At 38.5% G+C, this 23,027-nt stretch overlaps 1 protein-coding gene across 4 annotated transcripts in view; it reads left to right on the top strand.

Annotated features, from left to right (window-relative positions):
- The first annotated feature begins 3,426 nt into the window (after positions 1-3,426).
- TENM1 (teneurin transmembrane protein 1) overlaps positions 3,427-23,027 on the top strand; it is a 225,769-nt gene continuing 206,168 nt past the window's right edge. For all 4 annotated transcript variants that reach the window (XM_041485140.1, XM_041485142.1, XM_041485143.1 and 1 more), the window contains exon 1: positions 3,427-3,643. In XM_041485140.1, coding sequence (XP_041341074.1) covers positions 3,427-3,643 — 217 coding nt within the window. The remainder of the gene's footprint in view (positions 3,644-23,027) is intronic.

Raw genomic sequence — 23,027 nt, 5'->3', positions numbered from 1 at the left:
AAAATTTTATGAAGTATTTTTCCAGTTCTTGAAAATTATTTATCACCTGCTCTCATGGCAGGCCCAGGTGGCTGTGGGCTTATGAAGACACTAATGCCCTAAGCAAAAATAAAGGAAGCACAAGCTAGTCCCTGTGTGAAAGGAAGCCAAAGTTTCCTGTGACATTCCATGCTCTGGTGCTGGATCTTTAGTCCTTGTGTGAGCCTTTAGTGCTGCTGAGTTTTCAGTTTTGGTGTGGGGAGGGAAGACTTGGGCAGGTGAGCTGAAAGTTTTCTTCCTTCAGGTGGTGAATGAGTAGGTGAGTTGGGATGTGCCTGCATTACATCTGTGTCCGTACCCTTCCACCACCAAGGGTATAAACTTCATGCTGGGTCTTGCTGGTCTGTGCAGAGCTCACTGAAGACGATGGGGATTCCAGCCTGGTGCTGATGTGCTTGGTGGTCAGAGCTACAGTGGGAAAAGCTGAGCTGTGGCCAAAGCATGTGCCAGGGCCTTGCCCCCTGCTGCTGCAAATGTGGGCACATGCAGCAATGGCAGCAGTAGCATCCCTGAGCAGGGGCACTGGGGTGTTGGGGTATTCAGAAGTTGGTCATATTTTGTAATCATCTTTGTCTTTATATAATAAGGCATATGAAAATTATAGCTTTTAAGGGTGTATTTCATTCGTTTACAATTGAAAAAATGCACATCCTTTACATAAGAAGGCACAGTGAAAGAGAATACATGGAATATGTAATTAGTATTGATTGCTTACATTAAATCATTTCTTCTGTCTGCTGCCTTGGTTAAGATCATTAAATATATTCCTGCTACAAACAGTCCTCACAAACTAAAGACTTTGGTTATTAAACCTTGTTTTAAAAGAATACAAATAAATCTTCCTTAAGTAGTTTTTTACTGCAACTTAAGTTTTATGGGTATCTGTGCATCCTAATAATTTTTTTATTACTTGTTAAAAAAAAAAAAATCACTTGAAATCTCCCACAAAATAGATGCACAGCATCTTTTAGGGGGAACTTCTGTCTTTTGGTTTTGTGGGTTTTTTTTTGTTTGTTTGAGTAATGAGCCAAATTTGTCAGATTGATGGTTTTGCACTTTGGAAAGCAGGATGCAATGCCTGTGTCCGAGGCTGCTTGCACTTGTTGCCTTCCTGGCAAAATTTATTTCTTCTCTCCTGCATCTTCTTAATAGAGGCCCTTAATTTCTCCTTGTTTTCCTCTGGCTTCTGTAGCTTTGTCTCCATTTATTCTGTCAGACAGGATATATTGGAAGGCTTTTTCCTGTCAGTAACCATTTCTACAGAGTCGTCAGTTCATCTTTTAAGCCAACTTTGTGCTTGCAAGTCACGGCCCCTTTGCGTTCTTCTGTCGCTATTAGAGCGACTCACAGAACAAGCACTGAACTTGGGCAATAACAGGCAATCTTGGGAAATAACAGTAAATTATTTAAGCAAATAGCTTTGGGGAAGCAAGTATTGCTTAGTAGGAACTTGTACAGAAGCATCTTGTCACCAGCTGGGTACAGTGCAGTCAACCCACTGCGCAAGTGGCTGCTGGCCTTGCTGTCTGGCAGCTCCTTGGTTCAGAGTTTTGATTCTGTCTCTCTCTTGAAGAGTTTTTTATTGACTTAGGTGCTTTCAAGCCCACTTTGAGTAGGAGATATGACTTGTTTTTTGTTTGGGTTTTTTTTGATACTAGAGCTCTAGATCCAGGTGCCATTAGTTTCCGAAGGGCTGTTCCATGTCAGGTTAAAGGTCTGGATATAACTCCCTGAGATTTACTCTTTCAAGCCAAGACATGCCTTCAACCTCTTTCTCCACATAACCTCCTGAAGCGTGGAAAAAGCAAAGAAAGCAAGGCATGCACTCCACAGTGTTACTTCTGCTGTAATGGTCTATCTCACTTCTTCCCTCCAAGGGTTCTGCGGGTCTGGGTTTTGTTTTTCTGTTACAATGTTAGCAGCCTTATTCCCTCTTCACATCATGTGCAGTGTTTTCCACTCCTGCTCAGGAAAATGATCCTTTCAAAAGTATTGGAAGGACACAGAAGCAGGAGATGGAGTTCTGGAGCACCGTGCAGTACCACCAGGTGTGTCTCAAGCATTCAGACAGTTTCAGAAGTTGGCCATCTCTTTAGCTCTCTTGGAAGTGCTTTCTGTGGGGTTTTTATGTTTATATTTTGTGTGTTTTCACTTTTTCTGGCAGCTGGCAGTATGTGGGGTTAAAGTCCTTGTGGCAGATGGGAAATGGGCCGGTATCAAACTGAGTATTAAACTTATTTCCATCTATTGCTGACCTTAAAATCATGAAGAAGCTGTGAGAGATTGCTTTCTAATTGGGCAAAATCTCTTTGAATTTCCATGTGGGTCTTTTTTGTCCTCTAGAAATAATGCTTACAAGCACCTTTTTTTTGTTACATTTATTTTTTCTAGGTTATTAATATTTGCTAATCTAAAAAGAAAACAACAAAAACAACCAAACTGGACAGAGTTTGGGTTTGTGAGCCATGCTGCTGTAAAAGCTGTGCCATAATCCCTGTTATTTTATCCCAGAGTTTGTCTCAGATTTAGTGATGGAAACAGCTTAATGAAGGCAAGGATACAGGACAAGTGCCCCAGTAGCACTTGCAGCTGCAGTGCATGTGATTTTAAGGATATTGGATTTGAGCATCATTGTACAAATACACAAAACTCAGGATGCAGTTTGGAAGCTTCCACTGAGGATTTGTGTAAGCCCCTGTGTGGGCAGAAATTCAGATGGGAGATGGAGGGGAAGAAAAGGGGTTGTACTGCAAGGTAGAAACTTCTTCCTGTTGAAATGTCCTCAAAATCTAAAAGAAAATGGTGTTTTCTGAAGCATTGCATGCTCTTCTGGAGTAACAGTGGGGTATACTTTTATTTTTTAAAAAAATGGTGGCTTTCTAATGTCTGAAGTCTCTTCTTGTTTACATGTAATGTAAGTCACAGGAGAATATTTCAAAAAAGTGACCTTTCTGCTTTCTAGATTTCGTATTTTAAAAGACATAAAATGTGATTTTAAGATGAATACACATCCCTTTAGGGAAATAGTTCCATCTTTGGTATCAAATATAAGTTGTTGTAATATATTTTATATATAAGATACAGTTATTGCTTGGTCTTGTAGGACAGTGTTTAAGATTTGGTTTTGATTTCTTCCTTCAAGTAGCTGTTATTTTAATTCTATTTTAAAAAGCCCAAACAGTAAAATATTACATGTTCAGTTTCTTTCCTGGATTATAGTGATATTAATGAAATTTAATTGGTCTATATAAATAAAAAATGGACCTTTTTGACCTAAAAGTATATAGTATGTCTGAAATGAATTATTGTTGTTGTTTTTTTCTAGGACTGTTTCCTTAAGGCATTCCAGTTGCTTGTTTTCATGACTTTGAGCCTATTTAATCAGAGATGGAGCAGATGGACTGCAAACCCTACCAGCCACTGTCAAAAGTTAAACATGAGGTGGATCTAACCTACACAAGTTCTTCAGATGAAAGTGAAGATGGGGGAAAGCAAAGGCAATCCTATGACTCAAGAGAAACTTTGAATGAATATAGCCAAGAGCTAAGACTTAACTATAACAGTCATAGCAGAAAAAGAAAAGCCATTGACCAGTCCACACAAGGTAAATAATTTATTTTATCTACTAATTATGATTATTACTTCCTGATTATGCATTATGAAACAATATCAGGAGTGGGGCAATCATTTTGTTCTCAAAGTCTCATAGTATCAACACACTTTTCACCTACTTTTAATCATCCTGTAATATCAGAAAATTAGGATTTTTTTTATTGAAGATAAAGTGCTTTTTCAGCAGGATGGACTGACTGCTATTTTAGAAATCATCACATGCTAGCTACAGACAAATATTTTCTTTAGTAGGAGCTACTCTTCTTAGTGATGTTGAGTGATTAATTATTTACTGTCTTTGCATATGTTGGGTGCGTTTTGCTATAAAATCAACATTGAGGCTGCAGGCTATCTCTGCATGTGCTTGCAAAGCCTGTGAATTAATTCAGATACAACAATTCTCTTAACATTTCTAATCATATAAATAGTCCAGTAATTTAAAAACTGAAGTTAATTAGAGTATTGTAAGAAAAAAAACCAAACAAGAGTTAAGTTTCTGTATTAGCCTTTTGCATCATTAGGACAAATATTTGAACAATGATGATAGTTGAACTAAGGTTAGGAAAAGCTTTGACTGGAGACAGAAGCTAAAGACCAAGACTAAAGAAATGGAAGGAATGAGTAGAATTTACTGCAGCATTTCCTGACAGACTCTGTAAACCCATGTGCTGCTTTTTTTGTACACAATGCATAGAAGAGGCTTAACTGCTGCTTTTAGCTCTGTCCCCAGTCCAGGCAGGGTGGTGGGACAGGGAGAATATTTGTAGGAATCAGTGTGTCAGAAGCAATGAGAGTCCTGTCCCCTCAAAGGTAACAACAGCAGGGTGCCAGAACCAGTCACTCCCTGCTCTTCAAGGAAGTGATTAAATTACATTAAAGGGTGGCCAGAACTTCTCAGCTAAAACTTGAGGTGTTTATTTAAAAACACACAAACAAACCCAAAATCCTCAAACAAGCCACATCACACATACACCCTACCCCCAAACCCCCACTGCTTACTCAGAAAAGCCTTCTTCAATCTTCTGAAGATAAAAGTAATTATATATTTCTACAAGGAAATGAAAAATAGGTTTTTTGAAGATGGAAAATTTGTCTTCTCTGTGATGTGCAAATTAATGTGAAATTTGGAACAGCTGTGCTACATAGCTATTGCAGCATTTTTGGTTTTTACTGCAGATATCCTGCTTCAAGTTACACCCATCATACTGGTGTTGTCTGAATGTACCAGTAATTCATGGGAGTAATAATACTTGGCTGCCTCTATCTGTGTGCATATATTCCCTCCAAAGAGTTACAAAACTGCTATTTTTGGGAAGAAAAAGTCATAAACATAGATTTTAACAGAGGATAGTTTAGAAAACAGATTTGTTTGTTGTTTGTGACCTTATTTTGAACGTGCTATGAGAGTTTAATTAACTGAGATATGGCTGTATTGTTGTACCTCTGGATGGTGCAAACGTTCCTGCAGATCTCCTTAGAGCAGCTCCCTTGTTCTTGTACCTGTGGCTGTGGGAGCAAAACCTCAGCATGGACCTAGCCTTGAGGGGCACTGCTGGCTCTGCAGTGCCAGGCAGTGTGAATATTGATATTTCTGTCAGCTGCAGCATCACTGCCTTGGGCACGTCTAAAGGCTGGCAGTCTCTACTGTAGGCATCAGAAACCAGCCTCTGTGTCATGCTGAATTTATTCTTCCAGAACATTGCCTCTGAAAGCAATCACATTAATAATATTGGAGAAATAGCCAAATTAGTGTGCATTTCTGTAAGAAGTTGTCAGGCGTGAACTTAGCTCAGTTATTCAGGAGTGACCTGTAAGGAATGAGTTATGTGTGTGTGCAGACCAGGGGAAGTATTTTGCACTCATGTTGTATGATTATTTTATTGAAGTTATATGCCCCAAGATTTTTCAAATTAATTTTCATTCAAATTAATTTTTATAAGCTACTATGTGAATTTTCAGACCTTCTATTTTTCAAACACTGGTATATTTCTTTTTGGACTAAAGACAATCTTTTACTGCTTCAAACTGCAGGATGAGGCTTGATGTCCACGTTTCTAGAAAAATTACTTAACCTTCTAAGAGTACTTTGCCAATATACAGGGCAGCTCTTAAATGTTTCCTTACCTCTTCCCTGAATTGTGTAGGTCAGTATATTATTATTTAATATTGTGTTATTAACCTCAAACTTTTTTAAAATCCTATTCATGTGCACTGATTTGTAAAGATGGAGTTGAACCTGTACTAGAAATCACAGTTTTCTCTTGTCTTATGTAATTAATTCAGTTTGGAATAACTGATATTGTAATTGCACTGCCAAGTTTATCCATTTGGCTTCTCAGGAATTCATCCTGACATCTTTCTAGTCATTTAAATCATGCTTTTTCTCTGCCACAAATTGAACCTGAATATTTGGCCTGGCAAGCAGCGCGAATTTGAAACATAAAACTGGTGGTGCTCAAAATTCAAAGAGCAAAAGAGTTTGTAAAGCTGAGTGTAAAATTTCAGACTTCAGGCAGATATGATTGCAGTTCTAGTGCAATCAAAGTATTTCCAAAAGGATCCCAGGTTTCGTAGTGTGGGACCTGGAAGTTCCTGGTGGTTCTTGGTCGTTACTTAGTCAACACCAGGAAGAAGGTTCAGGTTTTAACTATGAATCTGGAATAATCCATAAATCTGTAAATGGATTTTTTTTTAATCCATTCTTTTCTAAAATGCCTCATCAGAATCTTTAACAAGATTTTTCTAGATGTTTGGCACATCTTCAGAATCTAGAAAAAAGAGATTAAAGAAGCAAAACCACAGCACCCCCTTTTCAGAGGGGACTGTTCTGCAAGGAGTGCTGTACCATGCCAGTGCTGGAGACCTGCATAAAATGATTCTACCTATGAAGGCTGGTGGGGCATCAAAGGTTGTGTCCCCAGTTAGTGCTGTAATGCTCTTCTTTAATGGCATAACATTCTTCTCTAGCTACAGCTGAAATAGTGCCCTGAGTGTGGTGAATTAACAGAGTGCACAGTGAGGATAATACCCATGAACTTCATCCTGGAAAGGTGTGAGAATAGGTGAGAAACAGACACACAGTAACAGTCCTGCATGGGTGATAATGATGACTGTGAGATGGCATTCCAAGGAGCTCTAATGATGGAGTGTGAGAAAGAACTATGTCAGAAGAAAATAATTAGTGCAGAGAAACTTTGAACAGGAATGAGTGTAGGGGTGTGAGTACTGATCTAGTTAGTTTTGTGAGAAGAATCAGCACTTCAGATGTTTATGAAAATTCAAAGAATTGGTATTGGCTACTTAAGCAAGTTAGGTTGTATAAATTAGACTGGGCAGTCATCTGAATTTAGTAAATAGCTTTAGGGTAAAATGTGATTTGTTGCACAAAATACTGCTGTATCTCAGCCATTTCTGTGAAGATTTTTGTTATAAACCGTTTGTCTATTTCATTATTAATGTCAATACTGAGGAATTATTTCTATGAAAACCTTCAATACAAATCTAAGATTATGTAAAATCATAGGTATTATATGTTTGCATATATGGACAATCTGTATTAAACCAGAACTTTACCTGACACGAACTTAAAGGAAGCATCTCAAGAGTTCATCCTACAGAATTGAAAAAGCACTGTTAGTGTTTTGCAAAACTTTTTTTTGTGTCAGTTTGAAACACTGTGTGATCATACAAATAGCAAACATTGAAAACAGTATCCAAATATAGAATACTTAACTGTGTCAGTATTTTTTACTCTTTGCAATTCCTGAAATTGTATCTCAAATATTACACTTCAGAGATATTAATTGGGTGGTTTTGCAGGTCCTGTAGGAAAAACACGAATGAAAAAATCCCCAAATAACTGCAGAATTGATCTATTGATCAAGCAGTTTTTTTACATGCTGTTCTTCAGGTTTAGTACTGGTGCCCTTTATACAGAGTCCAGTGCCAGCTGAATTCTGTGTCTGGTGTTACTTGCATCAGAAGCTTGCAGTTATCTGACAATTTGAGATTTACCAAATAACACAAACTTTTTAAAGCCCAACTAAATTTTACTGGCCTAACAACTCAATGTGAGCAGATAGAAAAACCTCTTCTGGCAAAGCATCGCTGACTCCTGAAGAGTCAGTGCTAAACACATAATGTGTATATCTAAAAATGCATTTTCTTTGTAACTGGAAGTTCATAATCCTGCTTGTCTGAAGATATGTAAACCTGCAAGATCATCCTATGAAGTAAATTCTTGGCAGACCCAGTATCATATAGTTTGGAGATATTGGCAAACAGAGTAAATTAATTCTTGGAAGAGTTGGTAAACATACTGTTTTGTCCTTGAAGGAGATTGAGTAGAATTGGCAGAAGTTGTCAGAAATGTTGCTCTTCTAGGAAAATCATTGATGGACCTGGCTGTGAGGAAAGTTCTTATAGATGCACCATACATAGATTGCATCTCAAGCTTATTTGTGACATGTTTACATAATTAGAACTGTTTTCTCCCACAGCTTTCTCTGTTTCCACCAAAGCAAATATGAAAGGAGCTGTTCTCTACAAATACTGGCAGTACAGAAAAGCTTTCTGGCTTTTAGGTTAATTATAGATTTGTAAGAAAACACTAGTTTAGAGGAATGAATTCCTGATAGGATAATCATCTGGGATCGAGTCATTGGCATGATAAACTTTATTGATTGTTAACAATATGAGCATATGGCAGTAAATTTCTGGTTAGACAAATGTTCATTTCCTGGCAGGATAAGTATATTGAACTGCATTATGGGCAAGACAAAATGGAGTTATTCCTCACAGGAGAATCCAACAGCAAATAATTTCTGGTAAATCTGTGTGAGAAAATCAGCATTGCTAGTATTGTAGGAGATGACAGAATGCCTCACAAAGAATTGGCCTATTAAAAAGTAAGGAAACGATTTTTGTGGACAAAAGCTCTAGATTAGTGATATGATTAATGTTTTCTGAAAAGCGCATATGAAATTGTCTTCAGGAACAATAGGTAAACAGATGCAGCTAAATGTTCAAAGTCTTCATCAAATGAACTCCATTGACTTCATGGAGAGTCCTGGGTCGCAGTGTGAGAAAGCTCTGCAGCCTAAGGCCACTTCTGTCTCATCCTCTCTTTTTTAGCTTTCTGTTGTTGCCATCCATTTCCCCTTTCTGCCCTTTGGTACATCCCAGCAACGGTGAGGATACAGAGGCGACAGAAATGTTTCTGTGCTGAAAAGCACTTTTGTTCCCTAGAAGGGAAAACTACTTCTGAGGGGCAGCAATAGGAGGTCTGTTTTGCTATGCATTGAAGTTCAGCAATTTTCGGCTTACTAGGAAGGAAGATTTAAACACGTGTAACTCTTAATATCATATGACCAGTCAAAACCAGTTTTACTGGTCGTCCTAGACATAAATAAAAAGCATGCTGACAAGCACTGCTAGGAAATTGTCCTGTCAGGAAAATGTCATGGTGGTGTTTTGTCAACTGTGAAGCAGCAAAAGCTTTTTATGTAATAATCATATTCTACTCTGATCCCAGAATTATGTAAATCCACTCAGGACAGCAGATCTGCTTTATGTCTGTACCAGGGCTGTGGAGAGTTGAATCTGAGCTGTATGTAGTATGTGCTTTTAGTTACAATTACCTTGTTTTTAAATGGTGTGTAAAGGTGAAAAAAGCCTGTGTTAGATTCTCCCCTTAATCTGTTATGTATAACACTAGAATAAAAAACTAACAAACCATAAGTCTTGGGAGCTTTCCCAGAGGAAACCAATGCCTGCAGAGTGATTTTTCATTGTTTTGATAGAGATTTGGAGCACTTATCTGGGTGAATTTAGGAGTCTATGTTCATGAACTTCCACAAAGAGCAGTAAGTGAAGGGAAAAATTTTATTGGGGGGCACCCCAAGTCTCTTGCTATTAAGAAGGTCCAGTGGTAACCTGGTGGCATATATAACCAGTGGTATTAAGAGTTCCTGTGGTAACCTGGTGGCCAGTGGAACTGGGTGTTACAGTTCACTATCACTCCACCTGCCAGTTAGATGTTTGGCAGCCATTTAGTACTCAGGTGATAAAGACTCAAAAGAAAATATATTACATTGGCTGTTTATTGACATGTAAACAGCACACGGTGAAATGCATATTTTTGTGATTGTAGCTGAAAGGGAGATCATTTGTTTTGAGGATAGGAAAAAGAATGTCAAAAGGAAAAAAAATGCTCTGAAGAGAACTACTGCTATGCAGCCTTTTAGAAATATGGTGGTTTGGAACTCTTCAGCTAGGTGTAGTTACTTCTCTTGTTCCCTGTGTTTTCTTTATGATGAGCTTCATTGGTTAATGAAGGAAGGAATTTTTTTAACCTTTAAGCTGCATCATTTCAGAGCTGTGCCTTGAGCTGCTGTGGAAGGTGTTTGAAGCATTCCTGGGCACTATAAGAGGAAGTTATGAGCAGGCTGTTTACAAATGAAACCAATGATTTTTGCAAGCACTTTCCTTGAAATTCTGATTTAGTGAAGAAAATTTTTTTAAAAATAGAAGACTTCTGGTAAAATGCTGTTACTAGACAGGGTTAGTGTAAAAACAGTTAAGATATTTTGTATTATTAGGATTTTTTTTTTTTTTTTTTTTTTTTTTTTTTTTTTTTTTTTTTACAAATGCCAGATGCTTAGACTTTTAATGTTGGAGTATTTTTTGCTAATTTTAGAAAATCATCTGAGAACTGAAGCATGTTATGTACCTGTGTGCTTTAGAGCAGCCTTGAAGCATAATGAAGTGATGTCTGTGTAAGGGCACACAGTTTATCCTTTGTGCTGTTTCCTGAGAGGGACTCAGCTCAGTAGAGGGTGATTTAAAGGTCCTTCAGATTTCTGGGCTGTGGACTAGCGGAAGGAAGCGACAGCTAATAAGCTCCATCTCCTGTTGCTGTATGTTACACCATCTGCTCTGAGTGTTTATGAGCTTCATGTTGTCCAAAAAAAAAAAAAATTACATATGAGGCAAAGTAAAAGACTCCACGCTCCTAAAGCTTTAGTGCATTGTCTCCTCCAGTATTCCCTTGCACAAATAGGGATTCCTGGTGTGCTGTGCTTTGTTTGGCTGGCTGTGTTCTAATCACGGTGGTGTTACTGTCTCCCAGAGAAAAACAGTGCCATGAGCAGTTCCCTGTGGCTTCCTGGACTGCAGCCTTCTGCTCTGTGGGGAGTACCTGCAAACTCTAAGGAAAGGAAAAGCAGCACTTAGGTTTAGACCCCCTCCAGATATACTTTCTTGATTTGCCAAGAAATTGGAAATTTCTCTCCCTGGAATAAGTGGGGTGAGAAAACTCTATGTTTGTACCTTCATTTGAAATCTCACTGGGGGAATACTTTTCCTTCCCTTCATCAAATCAAAATACATGAGTGAACAGAATGTGCAGACGCTTCTTTCCCCACGAGGCTGAAGTGGGTGCTCCCTTCCTAGATCACAAAGGTGTTACAAAAGCTTGTAACCTGCTGTCACCATTCCTGTAACGCTGCTTCCAATCCTGTCTCAGCTGCCATCATCTCAGTGAAAAGAAAATGCCTCATATGATCAAAAATACTTTCATTCTCTTAAGTAATTCTTCTGATTTAAAAATCAGAAGAGAGGGGGGAAGAGTGAGGGAAAAAACCTACAGAGAGAGGAAATAAACTAGTGAAGGATCACAGTGCATTTCCAATCCCCTGCTAACAAATCTCATCTGAAGAATAAAAAAAGCATTCTCCAAATGTTACACAAGTTTAACAATCCATTTGTCAGTGTATAGATACAAACTATCTGAATTTCCATTCTTTTCTCTGATCACCGGTTTTCTATGGTGTCAAATGCCAGAAATCATAAAAGTAAAAATCAGAAGGGCAGAGTAATGCAGCCAGTGTAACAGGAACAAAGGTATTTGTGGAGGACTCATGCACGGAAGTGTTGAAGGCCAGGATGGCTGAGCCAGGGGCCCTGAGCCACCTGACGTGGTGAGTGCCATCCCAGCCCGTGGCAGGGGGCTTGGAGCTGTATGATCTTCAAGGTGCCTTCCAGCCCAGTTCCATGATTCTATGAGATATGGCAACCTTTACAGTAACCTGTGCCAAATACTGGTGGAATATCTACAGGAGAGACTTAAACTTTTGAGTTAATGTTTTGGAATTCTGTTTGTCGAAACCTGGAATTGTATCTGTTAAATGTTCTTGTTATATTAATAGAGCCTCTTCCTATAACATTTTAGAGTGTCCAAGCAGATGTCAAGAGTTAAACCAAGACAGGAGTAAGCATCGAGGCAGAGTGAGGAAGTGGGTGTCAGAGCAGGGAAACCAGCACACAGCTCTGTCCTTGTCCCACAGTCTGGTTTAATGTTCATTCTTGCTGTGTCTTTCATGTCACTCTCTCTGAAACAAAGAAGAGCTGTCATTTTCTGGAACTGGAAATCTGCTTTGCTTATCTTCATTTGTAGAGCAGATGCTGAAACAAAATAACATTTCTTCCCAGGGTTTCTCATTTATGTATCTGTCAGACGGTTTTGTATGTCTCAAAATAAAGAACTGTCAAGAAGTAGCTCAGTGAGTCGATGACATTGCTGCATATCTAGGTAAACAGTGGAGTGGGTGTACCCTAACAATATAGAGCTTGAATTTGTTTTTCTTTTGAGAAAGAGGCTCAGATTCTTCCGAATGTAGATCTTGATGTGAAATAAACTGTGAATGTGATTTAAAATATAAGGCTCCCTTTTCAAAGGTTCAGTTTTATTGGATACTGTTTGAAATCAGTTTCCTGCTGACCATCACTCTGTAGGAAGGCTTTGCAAGTGGATGAAGTATCTTCAGCTCAGAGGGCTGAAACAACATGGAAGGAAGAATGTAATGTTTAACACCAAGAGAACAATTCTTTCACTGCCCCCTATCCCCCAAGCACCAGTTACATAACAAAACATGTGAATACTGAATAACATTGATATAGTCAGTTCCAGTTGTAACCCCAGGAAAAACAGTCCAAGGACCTAGAAGAGTCACATACCAAAATACAAAACACTTGCTGTGAAAGTCAACAAGAGATTATTAGGAAGCCAGCAAATTCAAATTATAATATTAGCACTGTGACTAATCAGATGTAAATGGTAAATTTTGTAAAAAACCTATGATTTATTCAATATTAATGTCCTGGAATTGATGACCTTTACAGAAGTTTCATGTGTAAGAAAGAACATTAGCAACTGGACTGTCAAAATGTTGTACTCAGAAATTGGCTGTTATAGAAATCCTTATCTCTCTCTCTCAAAACTGAAGACAGTAGTATCTGACAAGCTGGATTCTGTGTTGCCACTGACTTTATCAATGTGAGGTGCTTTGCTCCACACTTGGATTTTGAAGTGCCAAAGAAAAGCCCAATCCTATGAGCCAGGAGTGTTCCCTTTGCTTTACAGACAAGGGAGGGCTGAAGAGGAAGCTGTTATTAGCTCAAGATCAGCATCAGGTTGTGCTGCCCATGGCCTGTGGAAGTGAGACAAGTCTGTCTTTGAGACTGAAGTGCCAAAAACACCCTGCTTACCTGGGAGGGGAGAGGCACCTGGACCTCCTGCAGTTGGCACTTTTTGAACACTGAAGTGCAGCATGAACTGTGTTGATCTTTCCTTGCAAAGGATCTAAATAACAAAATTAATTATTATGTTCAGGTAGAGACAGGAATTATTTTTATCATTTCTTCCCAGTGTCTTCCTTCCACTATTTCTGTTGGAGTTTTTGTATTTGTTGCTATTAGTATTTGTTAGTACTACTGTTATTACTAGGCATTTTTGTAGTATTGACAACAGTGTTGACAAGTTCTACCTGCATTATTTTAAGGAGCAGTCTTGTACCTTACACTGTTCAGTCCAAAAAATAACCAGAAAATGTCTTGGGAGATTTTTTTTTTTTTTTTTTTTGTATACATGGAGATGCAGAACATTAAAAGAAAGGCAGAAATCAGAAGTGTGTGTGCACATGCTTGTGAACTTTGAACAAACTTGGGGTTGTTCTTTGTAATTTGAGTCAATTACTAATAGTTTAAATAGACAAGTATTAGAAATGTTGACTAGTCGTTGCCCCCAGAGGTATTCACCTTTGTTGCTTGCAAAATGTATTAGTAATTTCCTCTTGCTGATGTTCCTTTTCTCATTTTGTACTTGGGAAAGGATTATGAAATTCATTTGTCTTTTACACTCTCTGAAAGGAAATACAGAATTCATGAAGACAAGGGCATGGTGTGACAAAATCCTCGCATTTCAATTGAAAAAGGAAAAAAAGGAAATTCTGCCTGTTCTTACTGGATATATCTTCATTTATGTGAGCATATCTTGGATGGTCATTGTGTCTGTTACTTAGTGTAAGAATAGTGATGAAAACATTTCCACCTGCATAAACAGCATTCCTCCTCCCACTGTGCCTGCAACTGCATAAAGAATATCTTGATTCCTTTAAATATATTTCATTTCTTCTCCTGTATATCCAAATTTTCTGAGCTGGTTCTATATTCAGTAATATTTAGTGATTTCTAGTGAAAAAAGTAAAATAAGCAAAGTAATAAATTGACTGGAGTAGCTGTTTGCATGATGTCATTGAGCACAGCACAGTTTAATGTCAGAGCACTCTGTACTCATGTCTGTGATGAAGGACACAATGTGCCCTTCACCTGCCCAGTTAGCACAGGCAGAACTTTCAGCTTGGTGCTGTTTCTGCAGGTAAAGCTAAAGCTGAACACAGTAACTTAAACATCCTCATTCACAAATGACTTATGCCAAGGTGGTGTTCCAATATGCTGCTGACGGTTTGCATTGCTTCCCCAACATTTAAATTTGGCTTGAGGAATTTTCACAGATAGTTTGGAGTTTTTATTGATTTTAAAAATTTATTTCCTAATTATTTAATTCCTTAATAAATGAATCCATTAATTTTTATGGGTTTGTGGGTGTAGTCCTAGGAAAAACTATCTGACACAAAATTTTGTATTTTGCTGTGGTTTTTGGATTAAGACTTTCTTTTCTGTAGAATTTTGCTGTGAAGATACAGGAGAAAATTAATTTTTGTATGTCTGTTTATGGATAAAAGTATGAAAAACCACGTGCCTGTTTTTAATACTAGTTCTATATGAAAATAGTCCTTTACCTTTACTAGTCATGTTACTGTAAATCATAAAATATTATTTCTTTAACAACAAAGGAGTAGATTACAAATTATGTATTGTGTATGTGTCAATACATAACCTTGAGTAGTGTTTTGTCAGAAGCGTGTCATTAGTGGCTTTGGAAAGGAAATATTCTAGTATTTGATTGGTTTGGTTTGCATATAGATTCTCAAGGGAGCAATTGAGCTGTTGATTCTGAGTATATGATTCTTCTTAGTGAGAATTATGCCTATAGGTGTGAGTTTAAGCTGATACCGTAGCAGCAATTACTTAAAAGTTTGCAGTTAATTGTTGAATTGTTGGCTATTGATCTGAGTGTTGGTGTTCAGGGATGGATGCTAATAGTTTACTTTTATTGTATGCTTAGGAAACTAATCTGCTTTCAGACAATTAAACGGAAAAGCCTTACTTACAGAATCATTTGTGCATCTTTATGCCCTAGCTGCTGGATCAGACTATTGAAGATTTCATTGTTTTTAAAGTATCTCTTGGATCCTCCCCACACTTTTCCTTCTTCATTGGTATTATTTGAGGACTTTTGGCACACATTTTCAGTGGGGATTTTTGGACATTTGGGTTGGCTGGTTGGTTTGTTTTCCCCCAGTCTGATAACATCAAATAAATAAAGAAGGAAAACATTAAAAATTAAAAGTGTTCTACTTCAGTCCCTCTGTAGTGGCTGTTGTGCTTTTGGGGCAGTTGCCAGGTGTTCAGCTGGCTGCAGGCTTGTGCTGCTCACAAAGAAGTTGGCAGAGACTGACTGTACCTTTAGAAATGGTTGCTTCTGAAAAATTTTATTAATCTAAAAAAGGAAGGTGTTCTCTGACAGAGATTTTGGAGTTATGGAGTAAAAGGAAGGGCTGGTGTTGGGTAGCTCAATGCCATTTACTGCTTGCAGAAATAATAGCAGTAATGTATTTCTTGGCATAGAGGTGGGCATACATTCAGGAATAAAGAAGCTATTTAGCTAATTTTCAGCTTGTATTTGCAAACTATAACAGGGGGTAGCTCTGCCTGCTGCAGGCTGTGTCTCCAGTTCATGAATTCCTGGCACCCATCCGTGTGTCATACAGCTGCACTAGACCTCGGTACAAAGTGAGCTGTGTCAGCTTTGGCCAACTCTGCCTAACATTATCCCAACTCTCCAGTGAAATATTATTCAGCCTTGAATTCACCCATGTGATGAATATTCATTTCACAGGTAATTATTGTCATCCCCAAACAGCTCCACTCACACAGACCAAACTTCTCACGCAACACATCATCGCTGTCACTGTTTTGGCAGCACAGAGCTTATGATTCCTCATGCTTTAATAATGCTCCATCATCTGTGCTATCAGATTTGGGTCAAATGACCATCATAAGGGTTGGAAAACTCTTCCTTTATGTAATGCTTTAAGAAAATAAAGAGAGGCACCTACAACTTCCCTTTGCTTGTGCTCCCCTAAGTCCCTCACCTGAGCTAACAGCACAGTGGCACAAACAAAGTGCTTGTTTGCTGTACCTTGGTGCTCCAGTTTAGATACCCATTGTGATCAACTGAGTGTTCAGACATTATATTTCAGGATTTTTAAGTTTTTCTCCAAGATTGTTGTTACTAAAAGAAATCTCAGTCCTTAAATTGTATGTAGTAATGGCTTTATCTCAACTGTCAATTGAGTGGAATAACGTTGCTAACAAGTACTGGTATTTCAGTTTAATTTTATGGTCTTTTTTGAAGACTTATATGCGTAGAATATATTTTAATGGCTGATAAGTCCTACAAAAGGATAAAAATACACAAAAATACTGTTTTCTTTCTATGCTCTAAGGATTATTGCTATCATTATTAAAATGAATAAAAGTGCTAAATAGCTACAATTTTAGTGGTAAGAGATCAGTAAGTGTCTGAACTGGTTAGAGTTCAGCAACAGATTGTTTGCAAATGAGGCGTTTACAAACTTGATATCTTTGACAGCATGCAGCACAATTTTACAATGTTTGCATCATTATTCTTTAAAATTAGCCTCAAAACATGTTCAACAAATTTTGTTATAATTTCAGCAAGCTAGTCTAAGGAAGAAGACAACTGTATTAAACAGGAAAATACTGACTTGTAATATTTTCTGGCCAGTGTCTCTTCAGTTATTCCATAGGAGAGCATGACAGTCTGCTTCTCACTCAGTGTTTGGGTGTCTGTCCCAGCATCTGTCCGCTGATTCCTCATTTTGAATTGAAGAAAAGCACGGAGATGTGGGAAGGGGACAGCTGAGGGGTGTAAATACTCTTCTGAATGTATATGTTGTTGACAAGCTAGTTCAAATAAATACTTTTTGTTAGCTTGGCAAAAATAGTTCTTTGTCCTGTATTCACTTTCTCTTTAGCTACATGGCAGGTCACTGCTCATCCTGCTTGGGTTTGAATTGCCCTTGTGTTCAGACCCCTGAGTTCAAGCCCGTCCTTCCCTCCTTCTCCCTCCACTGGGAGTGCCAGCGCTGAAAAATATCTGCTCCTAATTCAGTGCCCACTTCATGTGCTCTTTGGAATGGGGCTCGGGATGGTTTCTCAGAGCTCTCTCTATCTGATCAGAGTCAAGTCAGCGAGGATCTTGCTGTGTTTTTAAAGATCAGTAGTTTAAGCTCCTACAGCCTAATGTTTGGGGCTTTTTCACTTATAACCACTTCTGGATGTGCTGCTTGCATCCTTTGCCAGTTGTCCTGATCAGCTGTGCTGTTTATTTCCCATTTGCTCTGTCACTGCTGTGTCTAATATTGGACACAGCACGAGATGGTGCAGCTCAGGAAATGGTGAAGCAGCTGGTAGGGAAATGAGACAATACTAAATGGAGAAAATGTGAAAAAAGGCAAAATCCCCATGTGACTTGTCCATTCTATGGGGAACTGGTTTTTGTGAAGACTCTGCACTCAGCATATTTGCATGAAACAAATTTAATAGGAAAAAACAATGGAAAAGGGTTTTCAGGTGTGGTTAACCACATAGAGCTGTAGAGCTGTCTGTTAGAAGAAACCTTTTTACAAAAGTTCCTTTTTTCTTGATCTGAAAAAAATCCTTGCACAACTGGGTATTTGCCTCGGATTTTTTGATATGTTTTTTCCCTGTAAAATGGTTAAACTGAACGAAAAATAGACAATTCTGCAGACTGTCGCTAAGTATCTCTAAAATACAGTGTTCATTACCAAGAGAATATGCTATATGTGTTAGAACTGTGAAGTTTATAGTTTATAGTTGCATGTTTTAAGTCTTTTAGTTTTGGGGGTTTTCCCCCCTCCTTAAAATAGTGAGTGCATGTGTGAGCAGGGTTTTTCAGTAGAGGAAACAGTTGCTGCTGCAGTCCTTTCAGAACTGCCAGCAGTAGAGTTACTGTGTTTTTACAGAATAAAAACAAAATAATTGAGACACCGAATGCTCCTATAGAATTCCTTTTCTTAGATCTCCAGCATGATTGAGAATTTCTCAGGTGAGGGTGGGGCCATCTTCCTCTCAAAATACCTGTATCCTTAGCATGTATTAAAGTACATGAAGGTTCTCTAAACCAAATTTATATATGGTGGTTTTTCCTGATTATCTGTGGCCTTAGTGTTTGAATTCTGCAGATTCTTTTAGCAGTACATATAAATGTCGTTGAACTTGGTTTAATACACAATTGCTCTTATTTTTGTTTAAATCTGGTGTTTTCTCTGGAGTCTGTGTTTTCAGTGCTTTCTCCCTTATGTGTCCCTTTTCTGATCATGGCTTAATTACATTTTAAGTGCCTTCTGTGTTACTGTCTCCACTGCCTCAATTAGTTCACCTCCAACTGTGTGAATATTTTAATAACAAGGCACAAAGTATTTCTGGCAATACAGAGTGTGAGCTCTGCATATCAGCCTATGGCAAGCTTTCCTTCAGGGCATGGCAGAGTTTACAGAGGCACTGTAGGTTAATGTGTTAGTGCCATTTGGGTTTGATTTATTTTCTTTGGGTTAGTCTCAGCTGCAGTCAGGCTCTTTACTTTGACTCTTCCTGAGCATTGTTGATTGAGCACCTTTGCAGAGCCAAGAATTATGGAGAGCTCATTGGCTCACAGCTGTGGAACCCAAGGTATGTTACTATGAAGAGAGTCACCAGTGTGCAGCTTCTGTTCCACAAATAAAATGTCTGAAAGGCAGATGCTGGAAAATTTTAGAAGCAATTTTTTATGGGCAGTGCAATACTGTAGGTAATTTTTCCTGTGGCTTTCAATCTGTTCAGATACAAATTATTTAATTTTCTGATTTTCTTTTTCAGGATTTATCTATCAAAGTTGGTAACAACTTTGAGCTCTCTCATGTTAGGTAGTCAGCCTCCCAACCTTCTTTCTATGCATTATCAGTGTATATGTATCCATTTATTTGATGATGGAGGGGATTTAGTTTTAGTTGTGGATAGTCAGCACTACCTGTGATTCACATAAGAAAGAGCAGGTGCCTGCCCACTAATTGTCAACAGCAGAAATCACATTTCAGTATCAGTCAGTGCCTTGTCATTCCTCAGGTGTCCCTTGTATGGCTGTGTCTTTGTGAAACATTAGAACACTATGTGGTTAAATCTCAGGCTGAGGTTTCAAAGTCAGGGACTAGAATAGCTGCTAAAATGAGTGCCATTTAGGAGTGATTTTGTATTTTCAACAATTACAGCTCCCATTAATAAAGGGCAGGGAAACTGAAGAGGTCTAGAGCTGTAAAAATTGGAGCCAACTGCTCCTAATGCTGCTGGAGTTATTTCACATGTCGTGACTGTGTTCCCAAAGTTTGGTAAGTTTTGATGCCAGATCATGGGATCTCACACTTGTTCAAAATTCATGACAATATACAGAGGTCTTTTGATTTGGTCATCTTTGGAATTTCCTCATACTTAATTCCCTGTGGTGCAGCACTGGAATGATGGTGGCACTTCCCTCTTTGGGAGCTCTGTATCAAATGTCAAGATGGAAAATCTTGTAGATACCACATTGTATGCTTGGGAGCTGTCATGCTGACAAAAGTGTCTCCGATTTTCATCTTTCCTTGGTAATCATGATGTGCATTTTTGCATAGTACGTGTTTTAAGAAGTATTTATTTAACTTAATTAATGTTGTGTGATAGTGATGCAGGATTACCCCAAAATTACTTTCTGGGGATACACAGCTGGAATGGTGCCACCATCTTCAGCTGAGTTTCTTCGATGCATTTTGGTGATATAAACCCCAATATTTTTATATTTTGCAGTTGCAGATACAGAATGTAGTAGTCTTTATAACTTCTATAATTGCCTTTAGAAATACAGTGTAGAAGAATGAATGTCTGGAAATATCAGAAAATCTAATAAAGATCTTGTAAGAAAATTAGTTAAACAGTTGAAAAAAATTGTTGGAATTGTATGTGTAAAAATACAACATGCAAACCCAATGATTTTCCTTCAATTGTTGTAACATTAAACTGTAGCAGAGCTGACCTTTAAGTCTGAACTGCTGTTATTGAAATTTTTTTGGTAAACCGAACACTTGAGGAAAGGAGGGAGCAAAAGTGGTCAGAATTATGTGAAGGCAGTTAAATCTCCCATCTCTTGATCAGATGGAACACTTGATGACAAACCCCTCAAGAGATTTGGGGGGAAGAGGGGCTGTTTGACTGGCAGGCCGTGTCCCCAGTCGGCTGATCAAATGGAACGGACGTGCCGAGCTGTCTTCCATGTGTTCTCACTGATGTCAGATTGACAGCAGGATGTAATTGGATGTGAATGGAAGTGCTGAGGAGCTTGTGCACATGCTTGTGCTTTCTCTTTCTTCTTCCAGAATTACTCTGAAGGGTGAATTTCTTTGTCTGAATGTTACTTAGCAGTTCAATTTAAATTTAAAAATACATGGCTTTCATGATATATGTTAATTTATTAAGTTCATGCCCTTCATATGTAAATTTTTGCATAATCTGGAAAAAAAAGAAGAAAAAGAAGTTCACATACCTGCACCCTTAATTGAACATAGGTCAGAATCAAACTCTTTAATTTCCCCAGGTTTTATTAGGGGCCATCTTGCAGTCTGACTTGAGTTTTTTTCCAGTGGAAAAAGTGATTACATACTAAAAAGCTGTTAGTAAAATTGTGGGGAAAATGAAATATTTTAACAGTGAAAAATAGATTCATAGATTGTATTTTCAAAATCTCAGAACAAAGCTAGATTTCCAGTTTTATTTTTGAGGCATAATCCAGTGTCTCTTGAAAGCCTCACCTAAGAGATAGTTTTAAAACGCTTCATAGTCTGGTAGTCTGGCCAGCAGTCATTACTCTGTAGGATTCTGATTCTCTTCATAAAGAGCCCTGGGCACACTGATCTAATTTGGCCCTTCTTTGAGCTGGGGGTGTGCTGTTGACTGCCAAAACTGGTTCCAATTTCAGTTATTTAAAGAGAAAAATATGATAAAAGTAAGTGTAGTGTTCTGCGGGTGTTAGACATCCCACCAAGAATTCAATGGATGTAAATTCCACACTGGGGCTTCATTAGACAGTCTTTTTAGCTGGATGCTTGGGAGGTTATCAAATATACCTTCAGGATGGGCAGCATTCGTGGGGTTGATCCTCCCCAAGACCTGAAGAGGTTGGCTGGCAGAATGTGTGTGTCTGCTTGCTGTGCCAGCACACCAGGCAGCTCTGGGAACCTGCAGACTGGGATTTGTCAAGGTTGAACTGGACACTGAGGGCAAGAGCCTCCTGCTGGGCACATCTCCTTGTGCCCAGGGCAGGGTGTTGCTCCTGTTTTCCTTGTTTCTGGGATGGCAGCACAGTGACAGCAGTTACTGCTTCTTGTGCACAAGTGCTGTTCTCTGGTTCCTGTTCTCGCTACACACGGTGCTGCTGGGGGCTGGCACCCCTTCCTTTAAGGGATTTTGCCTCTACGTGCTTAGACCACTCAGTGATACCTTCTCCCTTGCAAATACTTTTTCCTAATTTTCAGCATTTTTAGCAGTTAGAAAGTGAAGAAATGGGACTTGGTCAGTGCAGTGTTGCTGAAGCCTTTCACTCACTTGTGCTGAAATGACTCATTGACTGATCACTCATTGAAACTGGCTCAGGGCATCAAAACCACCTTCCTCTGCTCCAGCCTGGCCCCCTTTGCTGCCTGCCTTCCATTCATGTCACTTCAAAGGAAGATGGCTAGTAGTACCCTTGATACTCTCTTAAGCTACTTTAAAATGATATTAAAGCTTTAATATGTCTGGTGAAAGTTAAGGTGAGGAGCTGAGTTACTCTGATGATTCTTTTGAGCATTGTCTGTGATCTGAGTGCCTCGGGTCTGCTGAATGTCCCAGCAGTAAAGAAGAAGATTTCTGGTAAATGGGTGTTGACAGCAGCTCTGTAAAAGTCTTTCCACCATCACAAAATTATGCACTTGCCAGATGCTTATTCTGAGACAGTCACAATGACCTAAAGCCTAAGTGCTACCCTAGGCTACTGAATGCATAGAATTAACTTCTGGATTTACAGCCCTGAAAATTAAATCCGAGTTTAGACTTCTGGATTTTTGCATATGTAACCTTCTAAAACTAAGTCAGTGAAATTTATAAAGATATCTGCTTTGCACATCTTTTGTCTTCAAAAGATTTTGGTGCTCGTTATCTAAAGGTACTGACTCGACTGCAATTTTAGAAACAAATATTTTTGTTTTAAAAACAAATATTTATTGCAATATTTTGAGAAATAAAACTCTATTTTAAATGTACTTTAGAAATCAGAATCAAAACTGTTGATAGAAATTATTTTCATATCTTTGGATTTTTTTTTTAGGAAGTGTATAGCTGTGTCATGCTTACATGTCACGGACATCTAAGACTGAGGTTTGAATGAAAGGGGTTTTGGTTTAAATTTAACTGCTTTCAGAAATTAAAGCTAGAAAAGCATGGCAGCGTTGAATTCAAGTTTGTAAGGCTAGAGCCACAGTCTGAGGGTTATTTCACTTTGATACTCTGTTGGTACTCTGCACTCTAATAATTTTGACAGCTTTTCTTCTCTGAAGTGCCATACAGAGTTGAAAACAAGACAGAATCACAAGATCAGCTTTGCCTGTTGGGGGCTGTGAATGCACTGGACTAGAGGTAGCAGTTCCGTACCCCACTGCTTCACACCCCCTGGTTAATCTGGAGCAAAACTGTTCATGTGAAACTCTTTCAAGCGGAAAGTTAGCCAATCTGCTTGAGATAGTTTGATTCATGGTTCTAGTGCCCTTTAT

The sequence above is a fragment of the Pyrgilauda ruficollis genome, unplaced genomic scaffold, assembly GCF_017590135.1.
Source record: "Pyrgilauda ruficollis isolate IOZ18807 unplaced genomic scaffold, ASM1759013v1 scaffold7, whole genome shotgun sequence".
Classification (NCBI taxonomy): domain Eukaryota; kingdom Metazoa; phylum Chordata; class Aves; order Passeriformes; family Passeridae; genus Pyrgilauda; species Pyrgilauda ruficollis.
This window is presented reverse-complemented; position numbering and strand designations above follow the sequence as displayed.